Below are 16,265 nucleotides of genomic sequence, written 5' to 3' on the forward strand. Positions count from 1 at the left end.
TTACATAAGAGAATAAATATTAAAATAACTATGATAACAAATACTTTCCAATATTGAATGTTGATTTTACATAATCTAATCACTGATATTGTGTATGATATGGTAGGTGAAAAAAATAAATATAAAATGTGTGTCAATGTATATTTTGTTGCTGTTTTTTATTTTTTATTTTACTCCTATTAGAACTCCCTTCTCCTTTATTAAGGTCAAGAACTTGCTATAATTAACTATGAAAATAATAGCAAGTTATAAAATCACGAAAAAAATAAAATTAAAACTAAAATTTCATACCACAGTTAAATACAAATTTAATAATAAAAAATAGAGTGATAAAATGATAAAAAAAATATTTAGAAGGAATATATGCAGTAAGTTGTTCAGATGCAATATTGTCTGAAAATGGTGGTAGAGGATCAATACTTCCATTAGATGAATCATTAGGTGAAAAAGGGGACGTTTGGAACATTGTGTGAGAATGATGGTAGAAGGCCAGTGCTTTCTAGCAGACATTGCGTGAAAATGGTGGTGATGAAGGGTCAGTATTTTTCACAGAGTCAAGAAGGAAAGTAGATTTTTTTTGTTTTGAAATTAATTTTTTTTAAGGAAGTGATAGAATGACTTATCAAGAAGTAGAGAAGTTATATATTTCTACTTCTTTGAAAAGCTGTAAATTAACTTTTCGAGAAGCTAAAAGCTTTTTTTAAAATGGTGCCAAACATGCAGATTGTGACTTCTTATAATCTAAAAGTCAAAAAAAGTAGCTTCTGCTACTTTCCAAACGGGCTCTAAGAGGTTGCGAATTTGAATCTCCTATTTTTGGTAAAAAAAAAAAGTAATAAGTAATATTGTAATAACAAAAAATATAACAATAACAATAATAAATATTGAATCATTTTGTCTTATTATTTCCGAATCCTATATTGCAAACACGCGTTGCCATTCGTGTGCGCTTACGAGGAGGGAAATCAAAGTCCGAAGCGGGAATCCAAAAGAAAAATAAGCAAAAGAAAAAAAAAAAAACAAATAAAATTAATTTCAAAAAGAATTTCAAGAGTCCACAGTCCACTCTAGTTCTCGGACAGTGGAGCCTATTATTAAAAACACGGGACGAAACATTGCGTCTTCTCGTTTTCTCTCTCTCTTCACAGCACTCTCTCTGCATTCTCTCTTTCCTTCTCCCCAAACCCTAGGAGCTTCTAATCCAAGCTACACTTCGAGGTTTTTCGCTCATTTCGTAAAATCTTCAATGGTTTCGGTGTTTATCTTCTCGATCACTGCTCTGAGTTTCTTGCATTTCGGTATTGATTTTAGTTTTTCTCGTTTTCATTTCTGTCTTGCAGATTTGCATGCTTGCAGGTTGAAGGTGCAGTTGCGCTTATTCAGAACTCAATCGTGCTCGGCGGCGTTGATTCTCAATATTCGATGGTTCCGAAGACGGAAAAGAGCTCTGATTTTGAAATGCCGGCGAGGAACAGTGACGAAACGGGAGAGAAGAAGAACGTGGCGAAGGACATGTCGGTGCAGCGCAGAGCCAGTGCGAGAATCCAAGCGGCGAAGCAGAAGGCAGAGGAGGAGCTTCAAGCTCGCCGTGGAGCGGTGGTAGTAGAAGAAGAGAAAGAAAAAGAGGAGAAACGTGTGAAAGTGGCGAAGAAGTGGAGCAAGAAGCGCGTGAGGAATGGGGAGTACTTGGGAGAGGGAGAGGTTGTTGTTGGTGGTGCTTCCCCAAAGAAGGGGAACAATGACAGCGGAAACGAGGAGGGTGTTGGCGAGGGAGAGGGAGGTGTTGCTCCTTCCTCGGCGAAGAAGCCGAAGAGGCGGCCGTTTATGCAGGATCAAAATGGAGTAGGGGATTCTGAGAATGCTGTGGCTAATTCTGCTGAAAATAAAGGAGCTGCCTTAAGGGTGAAGGAGACTATTAGGGTCTACAACAAGCATTACCTTCATTTTGTTCAGGTTAGTTCTATTGGTTCTGAATTTTTGCTGCTGCTGATTTTGTTGCTTCTCTGTTGTTTGCATTTGTGTGGGAAATGGTGAATTCCGGTAGAAATATTATAATTTGCTTGTAGCTGCTTTCATTTTAGTTTGTTAGAGGAATAGTCAGTGGTAATAGCTCTTGTTTGAGCATCTGTTTGGTATTTACAGGAGGAAGAGAAGAGGTGTGGGAAAGCGAAGGCTGAATCTGAAGCTGCTAAGAAGTCAAAGTCTTCAAAATCGAAGGTTGGACTCTCGTTAATCACTTGTTACTTGTGGATTCTCTTATCTATCTGAGTCCCTGGTTTCATGGCGGACATAGGTTGTTTGCAAACAATGATAACAATAGTCCTTTAAGTTAAAGAGGAATGCTAGAGGGATAGTAGAATTTATTGTTTTTGGCCATTAATTAGCCATCAATGTTTAAAAGTATGGGATAAAATATGTTGTTGAATTACTAGACTAAAGGGATTGAGTTGATGACTAAGTGATGGCAAAAAAACAATAATTTCTGATGGTCCCCTAGCATTTTTCTAAGTTAAATTCAATATGTTAGAGAATAATTTGAATATGATACTAGTGACTGATTTTTCTAACAGGAATAAACTTATTTGACCAAAATAAAGTGTCGCTCACTAAAATGAGAATGGTAATTTTTTAAACATCAGAATTCCATGGATCAATTTGAGGGTTTACTTTATCATTGTCCTATTCCTGGTATACTTAATTAAATCTGAATGCTTTACTGAATTCTTTTATTGTGATAAATTTGACATGTTTATCTGTATAGAAAGGGGGACCACTTGAAGTTAAGAAAACTCATCAACGACCTGATCTAAAGGCACTATCCATGGTAAGTCAGAATTCAGTGACTTGATTGTTTTTTATTGACATCTTAATTATAAGTATAATGACATTATATTGAAACATGATGATCTAGTATAAGATTATGCCTTCCTAATTTCATCAATAACATGGCATTAGAGTTAGCTTTTATACGTCTCTTGTTTGTAGTAGTTGTGTTTCTTGTTTTTTCATTTTATTTAAATTGTTGCCTTATATGGTTCCAGTTCTTTTATTTCTAGTGCCTCTTCCCCCTTTCTGCATTATAGATGCCAAAAGTTGTTTCCTTTCTCCAAGTGATTTATCATGTTGGGTTTTATTACTAAGTTGGAGCGATGCTTGGTTATGATTAAACGATATTGATTACATTTTACTGTGCAATCCTACATCTTATTTTTTGACATTACCTTGAAAATTGGGATTTTTGGCAGATGATGACGAATAATGAGATTTTGTACCCTGAGAAAAGAATTGGTGACCTTCCAGGTTTGTGGCTTTGTCTTCTTGTGTTTTCATGTCTTTTGTCATTTACCATAATAACAGTGTTATTTTTTATTTTCTATGTATCAAACCAGGCAGGAGTTATTTCTTATAAGCCATTGATTATCATAATTTCCTATTGTGATTACTTCCTTATTTTGATATGGGTTGAACTTTTCTATTAATGTCAGGTATTGAAGCTGGACATCAGTTCTTTTCTCGAGGTGAAATGGTTGCTGTTGGTTTTCATAGTCATTGGTTAAATGGCATTGATTATATGGGCAAATCCCATGACAAAGTGGTACTTTATTTTCATTGTGCTGTTCTCTTTGTTTGTGTGTAGAATATGAAGGTTACACACACCTTATGTTTTGTTTTGTTTTCACCTCTTGGTTGCCACAGAACAGCATTTATGAATACCCTATTGCCGTGGCCATTGTTTTGTCGGGCCAGTATGAAGATGATGTTGATAATGCTGATGATGTTGTGTATACTGGTCAAGGTGGGCATAACTTGACAGGTGATAAGCGCCAAATCAAAGACCAAAAGTTGGAGCGGGGTAACTTAGCACTCAAGGTGTGCTTTTTTTTTTTTTAAAATCTCTTGGAACATTTAACCCATGGTAATTTCTTGTTTCTTCTATGTGGTTGATTTGATTATTTTATTTATTTTATTTGGCTTTGTTAGAGGAAGGGTATGGAAGGCTATACCTTGTATAAATGTTTTGTTTGCTTTGCTTTTGTATAGGGGAACTCTTATCCCCAGTTGGTTTTATCCTACTCGACTTAATGAAATTACTCCTTTACCCTAAAAAAGAAAGGAATTGAAGGAAACATCAACCAGCACTACAGTAAAATATAAATAAATAAAAAAAAAACAGCTCCAACAGATAAGGATGTCCCACACGGATACCTTTTTCTCCGTGTCTATAAGGCTGCGTTTGGAAAGAAGATTGAGACTGAGAGACAGAGACTAAATTAATTTTCTGTAGTGTTTGGTGTAAAATTTACTAGACTGAGTTATGTCTTAGTATTATATTTAATTTAAGATAAATATGGTAATTAAAGGTAGATTTGGAATTTTAAAGGTTAATTGGGGTATTTTTGAGAAGAAATGTTATTAAAGTTTTAGTGTTTATTCAAAAAAGTTTCAGTTTCCTGTGTCCTTATTTTTTGGAAGTAATGAAGGGACTAAAATTTTATGTCCCAAGATTGAAATTTTAGTTTCAATCTTTGACTAGCAAACACAATATTGAGTTCCAGTCCCACAGTCCCAATCTCTGCAAACAAATGCTACCTAACTATACTCTTTTAATTGTTCGTCTATCATTATTGGGAAATAAATGGGAAGTTAGAAAATTGAAAGCTCATTGCATTTGTATAGAAACAACTACAAAGCCTTATTTTACTAAGTGGGATTGGTTACATGGTTCAATAACGTTTATGCACCTTATCATGAATCATGTCTGAACTCAACCCATTCCAAGTTCCAACTCATCCATCCTCCTCTTGATTAGATGCTCTGTTGTTATTCTCCAAAACTTTCCAAACTCAATCATCAAAGGTGAAATTCCACCATCTTTTCAACCATAGGTTCTACTCTAAATTTCTCCCTCATGACTTTGTTCTTTATTTTTGTCCATTCCATTATGACTACTTTGGAAGGAAACTTTGGAACAAGAGTTGAGTTTTTTCAAGGTCATAGGTTCAAGTTGTGGAATCAATCATTGATGCTTGTATCAGGTGTGGCTACATGTATAGACCCTTTAGATTTGGGTGTGACCTTTCCACGGACCCTGCATAATGTAGGGTGCTTTGCACTAGTCTGCCTTTTAGTATAAGCAACAATGCTTGTGTATAATACACTATAAAATTTTAGCGATGCAAGGGAGCCCTTATTTTAGAACAAGGGTGAAAAACAAAAACAATACCATACCACAATCACATGGTTTAACTATCCTAATCTCATTAGGTGGGACCGGTAGTTAAACAATATTGCATATTTCTTCCCCCCCTCCCCTCCCCTATTTTGAATTCTGAATGTTAGTAGAAGTTCAAGGGAAGAAGCCACTTCAGCCGTTGACTTATAAGCTATGTGCACTTCTGCCTTTGAATTTAAAGAATGGTATTAATTGATGCTTTGGACTTCCTAACAATTCATTTAAATCATGTGCACCCTGATATGTAAATTATATTAAATGCAATCTAGTTTCCTTATCATTTAGTCGTAAAAATAATAGGTGGGTTGAATTGCACATCTGGGAAGGTATAGGAGTTTGTTTTTTCGAAAATGAAGACTAAAGTTCATAATTGAACATACCCCTTAACTTGTGAGGTAAGGTGCTCTTTTCTCCCGAAGATGGGTTCATCGTAGTTATCGTCCAATAGTATTGCAAAGCCTCCAACCACAATGGGTAAATTGGATATGGGGATAGATGATATCCTCTTTGTGTAATCCCACTAAGTTGAAGCTTCATGCATTAGGTTGCTTTTGTGTGTGTGTGTTGAGTGGTATGTGGTGTGTTATCATTTGCATTGTTCTTGTTTATATTGTTCTTTTCATGCGAAGTTGACATTTTTTTTTGTATTTCATTGTAGAATTGTATAGAGCAAGATGTGCCTGTTAGAGTGATCCGTGGTCATAAATCTTCAAATGGTAAATCTTCAAACGGTAAATCTTCAAATGGTGCTACTAAAATCTATACATATGATGGCTTGTACAAGGTAACTCTTAAAGAATCTCACTAATTTGTTTGAGTAAGAATTTGTCACTATTTTGGTGAACATTTATGTAGCATGCCTATTATATTGGTTCCTCATGACCTCATCTTTAAATATTAAGAAGTTTAATTACATATAATGGTGTATAATTTCACTCGAACTTTGTTTGTCCTGAGATTTAGCAAGAATTTCAAGTTCAATTAGGTTCTTATAATTAAAACATAATGATTGGTATTTTAATTCTTACATTTTACAGATATTTTTCAACTGAATTCCATTTAGTTTAAAATTCTTATAATCAAATCCCTTAAACAACTACAACAACAACAACAACAACAAAGTCTTATCCATTAGGCACCGTCCACGATCAAGTCTCTTATATGTTATTAAAATTTCAGGAACTAAAATATCTATAAACATATCACTTCCTCTCCTCCCCTCTGTCACCGTCGCACAAATGACGGCGAGCTTCCCAATGCTTCTACCTCTGTCATTTGCCTCTGCATACACTGTTCACCTAGCTTCTGGCCTTCTGCCTCTGTTTGACTCTACTGCCTCCGACAAAGTTAGACTCTGCTGCAACTTTCGTGTCTTTGTCTTCTCCAGCAATGTTCGCCTCTGCGTTTGCTTTGCCGCCATTTGCCGCTTTCTCTATCCCTCTTTATCTTTGCCCTGCTTGGAGTCTGTCTTTGATCTCTTATTTTTTGTCACTGATTTTGATTCTGGTTCTGTTATGTTGTTGCTGTTGGTGGTGGTGGGAGAGATGGTGGTGATATAAATGTTGTTGTGGTTGTATTTGTGGGGTCAGGTTGTGAGGCATGAGTGGTGGTAGTTGTTGGGTTGGGGAGGAGAGGCGGCAGTGAGCGAGAGTGAAGGAGGCGCTGATGATGGGTGGGGAGGGGTGTTGATGAAGACGACGATGATGATGGGTGCAGTGATGAGTGCGGGTGGTGGTGGTGTTGTGATGGCAGTGTTGACTAGTGAGTTGAAGCAGCTGCGATGGCAATGGTGAGGTGAGGTGAAGGGTGCAACAGTTGGTGAGGATGGAAGGTCGAGCTATGGAGGTTGAATGGTTCTGTCTTGGGGGAATTGGGATTATGGTTTAGGATTAGATTTAAGAAGGTAAAATTGGAAAAGAAAATATTAGATCAGAGTTAACTGTCGAAAAAATGACGGTAAGGATAAAATTGAATCAAATTAAATGTTAAGGGAAATTTTAAAAATGCTGAAAACCTTTGGAACAAAATATATACTTTGCTTTTTTTTTCTGGCATAGTAGATATCTTGTGCATTTTGACTGTTAGAAATGTTTTTGTGGCAAGAAGCTTTGTTGATCTTTTCACTTGCTTGATTCATCAATCCTAATGTGTTTTGACTTATGTCTGACGTTTTCAAATTGTGAATGTAAGTTCCAAAAAACATGGTATTAGGGTTTTTCCCCCCACTACTAATTGTAAGTGTTAATAAGGGTAGAATCAATTTGGTTTATCCAAAATCAAGTTGTTTTAAATGATTTTTTAAAACCATATACTTAACTATAATTGGACATCTAGGGGGCACCAGTTTCATATATTTTATGAGTCCGCACACATCAATGAAATTTCGAAAAGCAGTTAAATTTCACATCTTACCACTTACCACAAAAAATTCCTTTATTTTTTATAAACGAATAATTTTGTTAAGATGGAGAGAATAATGTATAGGAAGGAGGTGAGTTTTTGTTATACGGGAGCAAAAGGCAACTAACAGAGTAATTTATAAATCGTAGCTTTCTGATTTCTTAACAAATTTTAATGGTCAAGTCCTTTATAATGATCATGAGCTTTATCCAAAGTAGATGTTAGATGCCTAGTCCTATCCAATAAAACTTGGTTGTTAGAAAATTTGCCATTGAAGGTGTGTGCAATGTGCATCAACCAAATAGTTCAAACAGTGTATGTTATATAGTGCCAGAATGAATTTTCCTGTTTCCTACTTCAAAAAATAATCACACCTAGTCAAGAGGATGAAGTTAACCATGGTTGTAGGACAGGCCTAACATTCTTCAAAATATACAAGAAGAGGTTTTAAATAGAAACACAAACAAATGACAATGTAAGAGTTGATTTGGATTTGATTTTTATTTTGCCCCACTCCTAACATGCATATCAGGGGAGATAGCTTTATATGGTCTTTGAACCTACAAACTTTAGTTCCAATCAGGTTTGCCATGTTGGAAAGAGACTATATTTGAGATTGAGTAAAATCATAAGGTGCATATAATATACATGATTTGTTGTATTGCCCATACTTTAGGAAAGATCCATATAACAACTGGATAAATAAATTATATACTATAAGATTTAAATAGTAACCTACCAAGAAAATCTCTTAAAATTGTTTTCTTTACATAATTTATTTTTAAGTTAATCTGTAAGCAACTTTAGTTTCAAGAGGAGTGCATCCTTTTTAAAATTCTTCTGATATTTGCCATATTTCAAAGTTTCTAATTTATGTCTTGTATGCTTTACTTTTATGATTGTATTAAATTAAATGGCATTTACATATGCCTATTAATTGATTATTTTAACTAGTGAGACATGAAAGATGGAGATCAATTAGCATTCTATTTTATAGGTGAAATTTAAAATTTCTGCCCTGTTGTGTCAGGTGATCAAGTATTGGGCAGAGAAGGGAATATCTGGATTTACAGTCTACAAATTTCAACTTAAGAGAATTGAAGGGCAGCCATTAATGACCACAAATCAGGTTCTACTATTTTCTGCTCATTTGCCATGATACTTGATACATCTCTTGGTTTGGTTGAAGATGTGGTTTTTGTGAGCATGCTGCCAATTAAACATAAAGTAGGTTGCGGAATCTTTTATAGTGTTGTATGAGCATAATCTATTCATTAAAATACATTATGAAGATTGACATTTAGTTAATCATTTAATAATCTAGTGCAACTTGCAACTAACTTGAAAATGTGTAGCAACTAGCAAAATATATCTAACTTGTCATCTTGGAGGTTTCATGATCAACTATTTCCTGCAATGTTCCATGCAAAGAAAATGCTAAAAGTCAAGTTAGCAATTTTCTGCGGCTGATGTATATCATGTGCATTATTCATTTCATTTTCACCAAAGTCAAGTTAGTTTATTTTCCTTTTTTAGTAGCTTGAATACCTTTTGCAGAGTATTGTCACGACCCAATCTTTTTAGTTGTAAATTGTAATTCTAGTGTACTTTTTTTTTGTGTGTGCTATATATATAATTTCAGTAAGATGAGAAGGATTATACAATCTGGGAGATAAGGTTTCCCCTATACCAAAGCAAAAGCAAAAAACACAAGATTTATCTATAAAGCATAGCTTTCCAATCTTTCTACTTGCTTTCCCCTTTAAATATCATGATCTTTACACCAACCAGAAACTAGGCGTCTAATTCTATCCCATACATCATGTTTGTAAAAATTTTTCCATTGAAGGTGCGTGCATTTCACTCCAACCAAATAAGTCCAAATTATGGCAAAATTTTCAGATTGACACAAATTTTGCCACTTTTCTCTACCACACCCTAAAAAAATAGACACAAGAAATTGTTCTATGGCTCCAGGGCACACTCAACATGCATCAGCTATGCTAAACAAATTGTTCTATAAGAATACAGCTTTTGGGAAATGCAAAAATTGATGTGAATTTGACTTTGAATTTCCCCCACACATAACAAACACATCAGGAGTTGAGTTGTCTCTGAGTGATCTCAATGTCGGGTTCAAGCTGTGGGAACACCCAATGGGCAATGATGTAATTTCAGGTTAGGTTGCATACATTTCACCTTTTTGATGCAGCCCTTCTTTGGACCTTGCATTAATGGGGATGCTTGTGCACCAAGCTACTCGTTTGTGTAACAAACACATCAAAGTAGATATCCTTATGTGGCTGTTGAACTTGCAACAATTCATTAGTATTAATTCTGTTAGGTAGCGTTTGTTTTGAGGTACTGGGAGTGGGATTGGAGGACTAAGACTCATTACTTTGTTTGGTAGTCAGAGTCTGGAGTTAAAATTTTAGTCCCGGGACAAAATTTCACTCCCTTCAGTTCCTCTAGAAAGTGAGGACACATGGGACAAATTTTTGGCGACGGAGACTGAAACTTTAATAATGTTTATTTCTAAAATTACCCTGATCCAACTTTTCAAATTCCAAGTATAACCCCACCTTTCCTTTTCCTCGCAAACCATGCCTCCCTTTCTTGCAACCTCCATCTCCACCACCGCCACCACCAATACCGTAGCCGTGATAGACAAAATTAATAGAGACAAAGGCAGTGAAGAGAGACAAGACGTTGGTCAGACCTAGCCATGGAAGACAAGTCAGAGAAGAGATCCTCTTACCATCCGTTCTTTGCTTGGATAATCTATTGGAGATGCAACTACTTTTTTTATTCCTCTTAATTGTAACCTCAGTTCCCCTCCACTTTCCAAGATAAACAATTCCAAAGGTTCCAGAACCTAGCTCTTTTAATTCTTCAAGATCAATATAGGTTACACAAAGAAACAAGTTGACTCTAATCCAGCAATAACATTTGAAGCTCTTAAAAGTTAGAAAATTAGGATAAAATAAATTGTGGCAACTATTGGATTAAGGGTGGAACAAGTCCTTGCTTATAATTTTCAAGCTCATGCTAAAAGAATTTGTAAGCAAATTCAATATACCATGTCATCAAAAATAGAAGCAAGAGAAAGAAATTATTTTTTTATTTTCTATTTGAAATAATACTTTACCTAATTATGTTAGATGAAGTTTAAATACTCATGATAGTATTGAAGATGGAAAGACAGCAAGCATCAATAAGTAGCTCCATACCTATAAACCAAAATGTTCAGCTTCTGTTTTGGGAGTTGCATCACCAAGAGGCTTATTGATGTTTTAGCTGTTAGTATTTACAAGGCCATCTACCCTTTCCCGTGTAGGAGATGTTGATGCAACTTGGGGAATGGGAAAAAGGAAAGAAGAGGGAAAAGGGATATTTAACTAATTTTGTTTGTTTCAGTTTCTGTATTTATCTTAAATAAAAAAGGATATTGAGAGATAATTCAATTTTATACACTTTACACCAAACATAGTGCAGAGACTTAATTTGGTCTTTGTCTCCTAGTCTTTGTTTTTCAATCTTAGGCTCTCTTTCTAGCGCCACCCCAAACACTTGAGCAGAATTGTCCATATAAAAGATTTGACTTTAGAGGAGGTTTGAACTTCCAAATGGGTTTGTCCAGATGTAAACGAGTGTTGAGGAATGCATAAGAAATTTGAAGAAGAATTTACAACTAAAGGTATCAGAGGAGTCAAGATACCATGCCTTTTTGTCAGGGTTAGAGGACAAAAATATCAAGGAGATGTAAGTGAGGCAAAGGTTCAAAGCATTCCCTATCATTAAGGTTACGAAAGAAATGAATGTCTCAAGGGAAAGAGAAACCGTGTGTAATGCAAACGGACTGAATAGGAGAATTATGCAATAAAGATAGATGATTGAGACGAGGAAAGGCTAGGCTTCAAGACGTTTCTCCTATCAAATGGTCTAAAAATTAGACTCCTACCATAAAGCAAAGAACTTTCTAAAAGTAGTGTAACCTTGTGAAATGAATTTCCATTGACTAGAATGGGTATCAACATTAGCATTACCTACTCTTGTTCGTACCATATTTGCTCTTGATAACTTGATACCAAAGACATTGCATTTTTACGGGAACATACTGTAGTCATTTTGCCACCAAAGTAATATCGTTACCGACAATGACCCATGCCACCGTCAATCTTAGGACAACAAAATTTCCAATTTTCCACGTGATCCAACGCCGCATCCCAAGCTCCACACGAAAGAAATTCCCTCAATCCTTTCAATGGTGTTTGACACTCCTTTGGAATATGGAACAGCAATAAGAAGTGAATAGTAATAATTCAGAGGTAAGACCAATTGAGTGCGACACGAACACCTAAAGAGAAAATTTAGTTAGACTCTTAGAGACAAAGAACAAGCTCAAGTGGGCCATGGTTGGCGTTTGATATTCTAAACCTTTTCTTGAGGTTCAATCCGGAGAATGAGGAAAAGTTTAATTAACGAAAATTGGAAAAGGGGAAGGCTGAATTTGGAGGATAACCACTCTAGATATTTGCTAGAAGCTTTGATTGGCTCTCTTTATACCCTGATGAAATAAGTCACCTTTATAGACACATTAATGAAAAAGGTCACCTTTTAAAGTATGGTAAATTTACCAGGCTATTTGCAGTATGGACTGAGGTACTTGATTTTGATTGTTTTACTTAGCTCTTCAGGAAGTTTCTATTGGTGCGTCATGGAAGTTGACCTTCTGAAGGTATTTAGTAAACTCCTTAGCAATGGATAGATTGGTATTGACATTTATCTCCTTAGAGTTAAACTGCCTACATATTTTTCTGTGCAATGTTAGTAAACTCCTTAGCATTGGTATTTAACTGAGTACATTTTTTCTGTGCAATATGTTAGCAATGGATATATCTCCTTAACAATATATCTCCTTAGCAATATTTTTCTGTGCAATGTTAGGTTTATTTCACTCGTGGACGTGTACCACAGTCTACTGCAGAAATACGAGGGTAATTTAAGGAGAAAACTGAGTACATATTTTTTGTGCCTTTTTTATTTCAATTTTGCAAGGGATTTGTTATGGAATTCTTGTTTATAATATAACAACTTATACATTGCTTAGGTTGGTATGTGAGGATATAACTGGAGGTCAAGAAAATATTCCAATTCCTGCTACAAATTTGGTTGATGATCCCCCTGTTGCACCAACGGGCAAGTCGAGATCAATTTTTATTTTTTGGTTATCAAATTGATGCTTATACACATTTTTTTCTTTGCTTTATTTTACGTTGAGAATATATTTTGGCAGACACAATCGGATGATTCTTCTGCTTTGAAATTTTAGTCATGCCTATTTGTATTTAAGTATAACTGTATATATTGTTGAAAATTTCTTGCCTCTTATCTTATTTTAGTATGCTCTGAAACTAATTTATATGTTAATTATCTAAAATTCTATCAAGTATTCATCATTGCAGACTGCAAATAAGCATTTTCAGTGCTCGGTTTTGCTTCATGACAATTTAATTGACTTTTTTATACTCTAGGTTTTACGTATTGCAACTCTGTTAAGGTTGCAAAAAATGTGAAGTTTCCCAAGGCTGCCACTGGATGCAAGTGCAAGGGTGTCTGCATTGATTCTACGACATGTGAATGTGCATTGCGTAATGGCTCTGAATTTCCCTACGTAGCTCAAAATGGTGGCAGGTTTGTACCAGACCGGTGAAATGCAAATTAAATTATGTTTGGTGTTATATATGAATCTATTTCTTTTGATTTGGACTGACAGGTTAGTTGAAGCTAAAGATGTTGTCTTTGAATGTGGTCCCAACTGTGGCTGTGATGAGACTTGTGTGAACCGGACTTCGCAGAAAGGGATTCGATATCGTCTGGAGGTTGCATATTGTTTTAGTTTCCTTAATCCTTTGATATGATTAATTGTTAAAGTACTGGTCTTCTTATATGTGCATTCAACAAATCATCAAATAGGTTTTCCGTACTGCAAAGAAAGGGTGGGCTGTTAGATCATGGGATTTTATACCAGCTGGTGCACCAGTTTGTGAGTACACAGGAATACTTGCTAGGACTGAAGATATGGACAGTGTATTAGAGAATAATTATATTTTTGAGATAGATTGCTTACAGACAATCAAGGGTCTTGGTGGAAGAGAGGTAGGAAATTGAATCCTATGGAACCTTTTAATGTAATTATACTTTCCAGACACTTAAGCTGTATTATGATCTTATCTTCTTGCCTACTTTTAATTTGACAGAGGCGATCGCAAAGTGGTACATTTCCATCAAATCTTTTGGATAAATATGATGACCATGGTTCAGATGGTGCACCAGAATACTGTATCGATGCTGGACCTACTGGAAATATTGCCAGGTTTATAAACCACTGTTGTGAGCCTAATTTGTTTGTTCAATGTGTCTTGAGCACCCACCATAACTTGAAATTTGCAAGGGTAGTGCTGTTTGCTGCTGACAACATACCCCCACTGCAGGTAAATTCATTTTCCTCCATTTTTACAAACTTATTTCCAACACACGCCTGCCAAGATTTTTCGGCCCGCATGCTGGTGTAGCTTTTCTTGTTATTTAATAACTTGATAACAATGGTGATAGCTGATATTATTTTATGATATCCCTACTGTACACAATCAGGTCAATTTAGATAAACACTTTATATTGTTAAAATTGTTAACTTTTATGTTTCATTCATTTATTTTAGTATGAAGCTAAAACTGTTCCACATTAATCATAAACATTGTTTTACTATAGTTATTATAAAATCAGTTCTATGTTAACCACGAGTTGTTGATTGTTTTTATTAGAACTGATAATGGTATTAATCTGAAGTTTACTATGAGGGTATTGTGAGTAATTATATCCATATTTGAGTATGATTGTTGTCAGTTTTGGTTGTAGTTAAAACAGATAACGGTAATAATCTGAAGTTTATTGTGAGGGTATTGTGAGGGTATTGTGAGTGATTTTATCCATGTTATTAAAGATGACAACAATTATGCTATTGGACTGTGAATACTGAAGCTGTGAAAGAGTTGAGAAGGAAAATAGTGACCAGGCTTGGCATCTTCATCCTAGCATTTGGACCATCACTACCATAATTACCCATAGTTACCCCAGCCATAGTCAGCAGAGATAGCATCTAAAAGGATGTCTTATTTTTCAATGTGTAAATTGTGTTTATCAGAACCATTCAGTTTGACGACATGGATGTTGGAGATTCAATACTGCAGTTTAAATTATTCTAGTCTGTTCAAATTGGTACCATTAATGACATATTTTTTAATCTCCAATTGGTTGCAGGAGCTGACGTATGACTATGGTTATGAGCTTGATAGTGTATTGGGTCCCGATGGAAAGGTCAAACAAGTGACATGCTATTGTGGAGCTCCAGGTTGCAGGAAGCGATTATTCTAAAGCTAGTATGCTTATGCTCCGTTGTGCTAAAATGTTGTATGTTGGTATATTTTGAAAAACTAGTGTGGATGCCATATATGTTTGTGTAACTGGCTCCCAAAACCTGGGCTGCCAGATTTCATTAGGAAAAATCGGATTCAAATTGTAGCAAAATGACAACGGCAGTGTAAATTTTTTTATGTAAATCCCAGGCCCAGTAAATGACATTGAGGCTCTGATTGTACTGCCTGGATATTACAAGTAATAGGAATCAAAGGGAAAATTACATTCATGATTGTAAAATGTAGTTTCAGAACATAAAATCTCAAGATTTAAGCTTCAAAAGTTCAAAATCAACTGCAATCTTTGGTGAAAAATATGGCGGCCTTCAAGATTGATCTTGTAAAGGGATATGATAGGGCTTAATTGAGATTTTATAGCAATTTGCATTTAGGTCTTTGGTTTCCGTGTTCATACTTAATGCTGTACACTGGCAGATTTCATTAGGAAAAATCGGTTGGATGACTTAATGTTGTTATTCATGAAAGCTAGTGAAAGTCAAATGCAAGTCTTTTTTGTTTCCTTCCTTCATTTCGATATTTTTGGAAGCATCAGGTCATCATCAAGCAGAAAAATGTGGGTTATCTGATGAGACTAAGATAAATATGAAATAAAAATGTTGAGTGGGTTCCAAGAGGTCAAAGAAGTTGGCACATAACTTGGGTTGACTACCTCTTGTGGAACCTCCAAGAAGATATAGCGACATTCTTGAAGACACAACTCAAACTCAAAAACGGTGGCAGGTTCAGCCCCTATCCCTTGTAGTTAACTTTAGTCCAACCTAACCTTGTGTCACGGTAAATTTTAGAAGGTTAAATTTAACAGCGTTTGTATAGTTTTCTGGAGTGTTTGAGAATGCTCTAGATGGTTCCGGAACGTTTTAGAATGTCCTAGAAGGTCCCGGAATACTCTAGAAGGTTCTAGAAGACTCTGGAAGGTCATAGAATATTCTAGAAGAGTGTAGATGTATATAGAAGTATAAAGAGTGGTATGGAATAATCTAGAAACATTTAGAGAGTTGTGGTAGGATAGATATTTGTAAAGAAGGTTCTGAATGATTAATTTGGACCGTTGATTAGATTTAATCCTAACCATCCATTGAGGAGGTGGATGGCTATAAATAGGGGTGAGAGTTAGAGTTTGGGTGTGTGTGAATCAT

The 16,265-nt window shown here is 35.4% G+C and overlaps 1 protein-coding gene across 2 annotated transcripts; it reads left to right on the forward strand.

The window, feature by feature from the left end:
• Positions 1–942: 942 nt before the first annotated feature.
• On the forward strand, positions 943–15,349 carry LOC112754988 (histone-lysine N-methyltransferase, H3 lysine-9 specific SUVH4). 2 transcript variants are annotated; one of them, XM_025802833.2, is made up of 16 exons: positions 943–1,218; positions 1,341–1,953; positions 2,143–2,217; positions 2,762–2,824; positions 3,246–3,300; positions 3,486–3,595; positions 3,697–3,870; positions 5,892–6,017; positions 8,664–8,762; positions 12,581–12,630; positions 12,744–12,832; positions 13,168–13,327; positions 13,410–13,515; positions 13,610–13,792; positions 13,894–14,127; positions 14,954–15,349. In XM_025802833.2, exons 2-16 carry the CDS (start codon positions 1,423–1,425, stop codon positions 15,065–15,067), a joined length of 2,169 nt encoding a protein of 722 aa, XP_025658618.1. In that variant the 5' UTR covers positions 943–1,218; positions 1,341–1,422; the 3' UTR covers positions 15,068–15,349. The 2 variants fall into 2 exon arrangements, with proteins under 2 accessions (XP_025658618.1, XP_072077310.1); XM_072221209.1 differs by lacking the exon at positions 5,892–6,017.
• The last annotated feature ends 916 nt before the right edge of the window (positions 15,350–16,265 follow it).

The sequence above is a fragment of the Arachis hypogaea genome, chromosome 16, assembly GCF_003086295.3.
Source record: "Arachis hypogaea cultivar Tifrunner chromosome 16, arahy.Tifrunner.gnm2.J5K5, whole genome shotgun sequence".
Classification (NCBI taxonomy): Eukaryota; Viridiplantae; Streptophyta; class Magnoliopsida; order Fabales; family Fabaceae; genus Arachis; species Arachis hypogaea.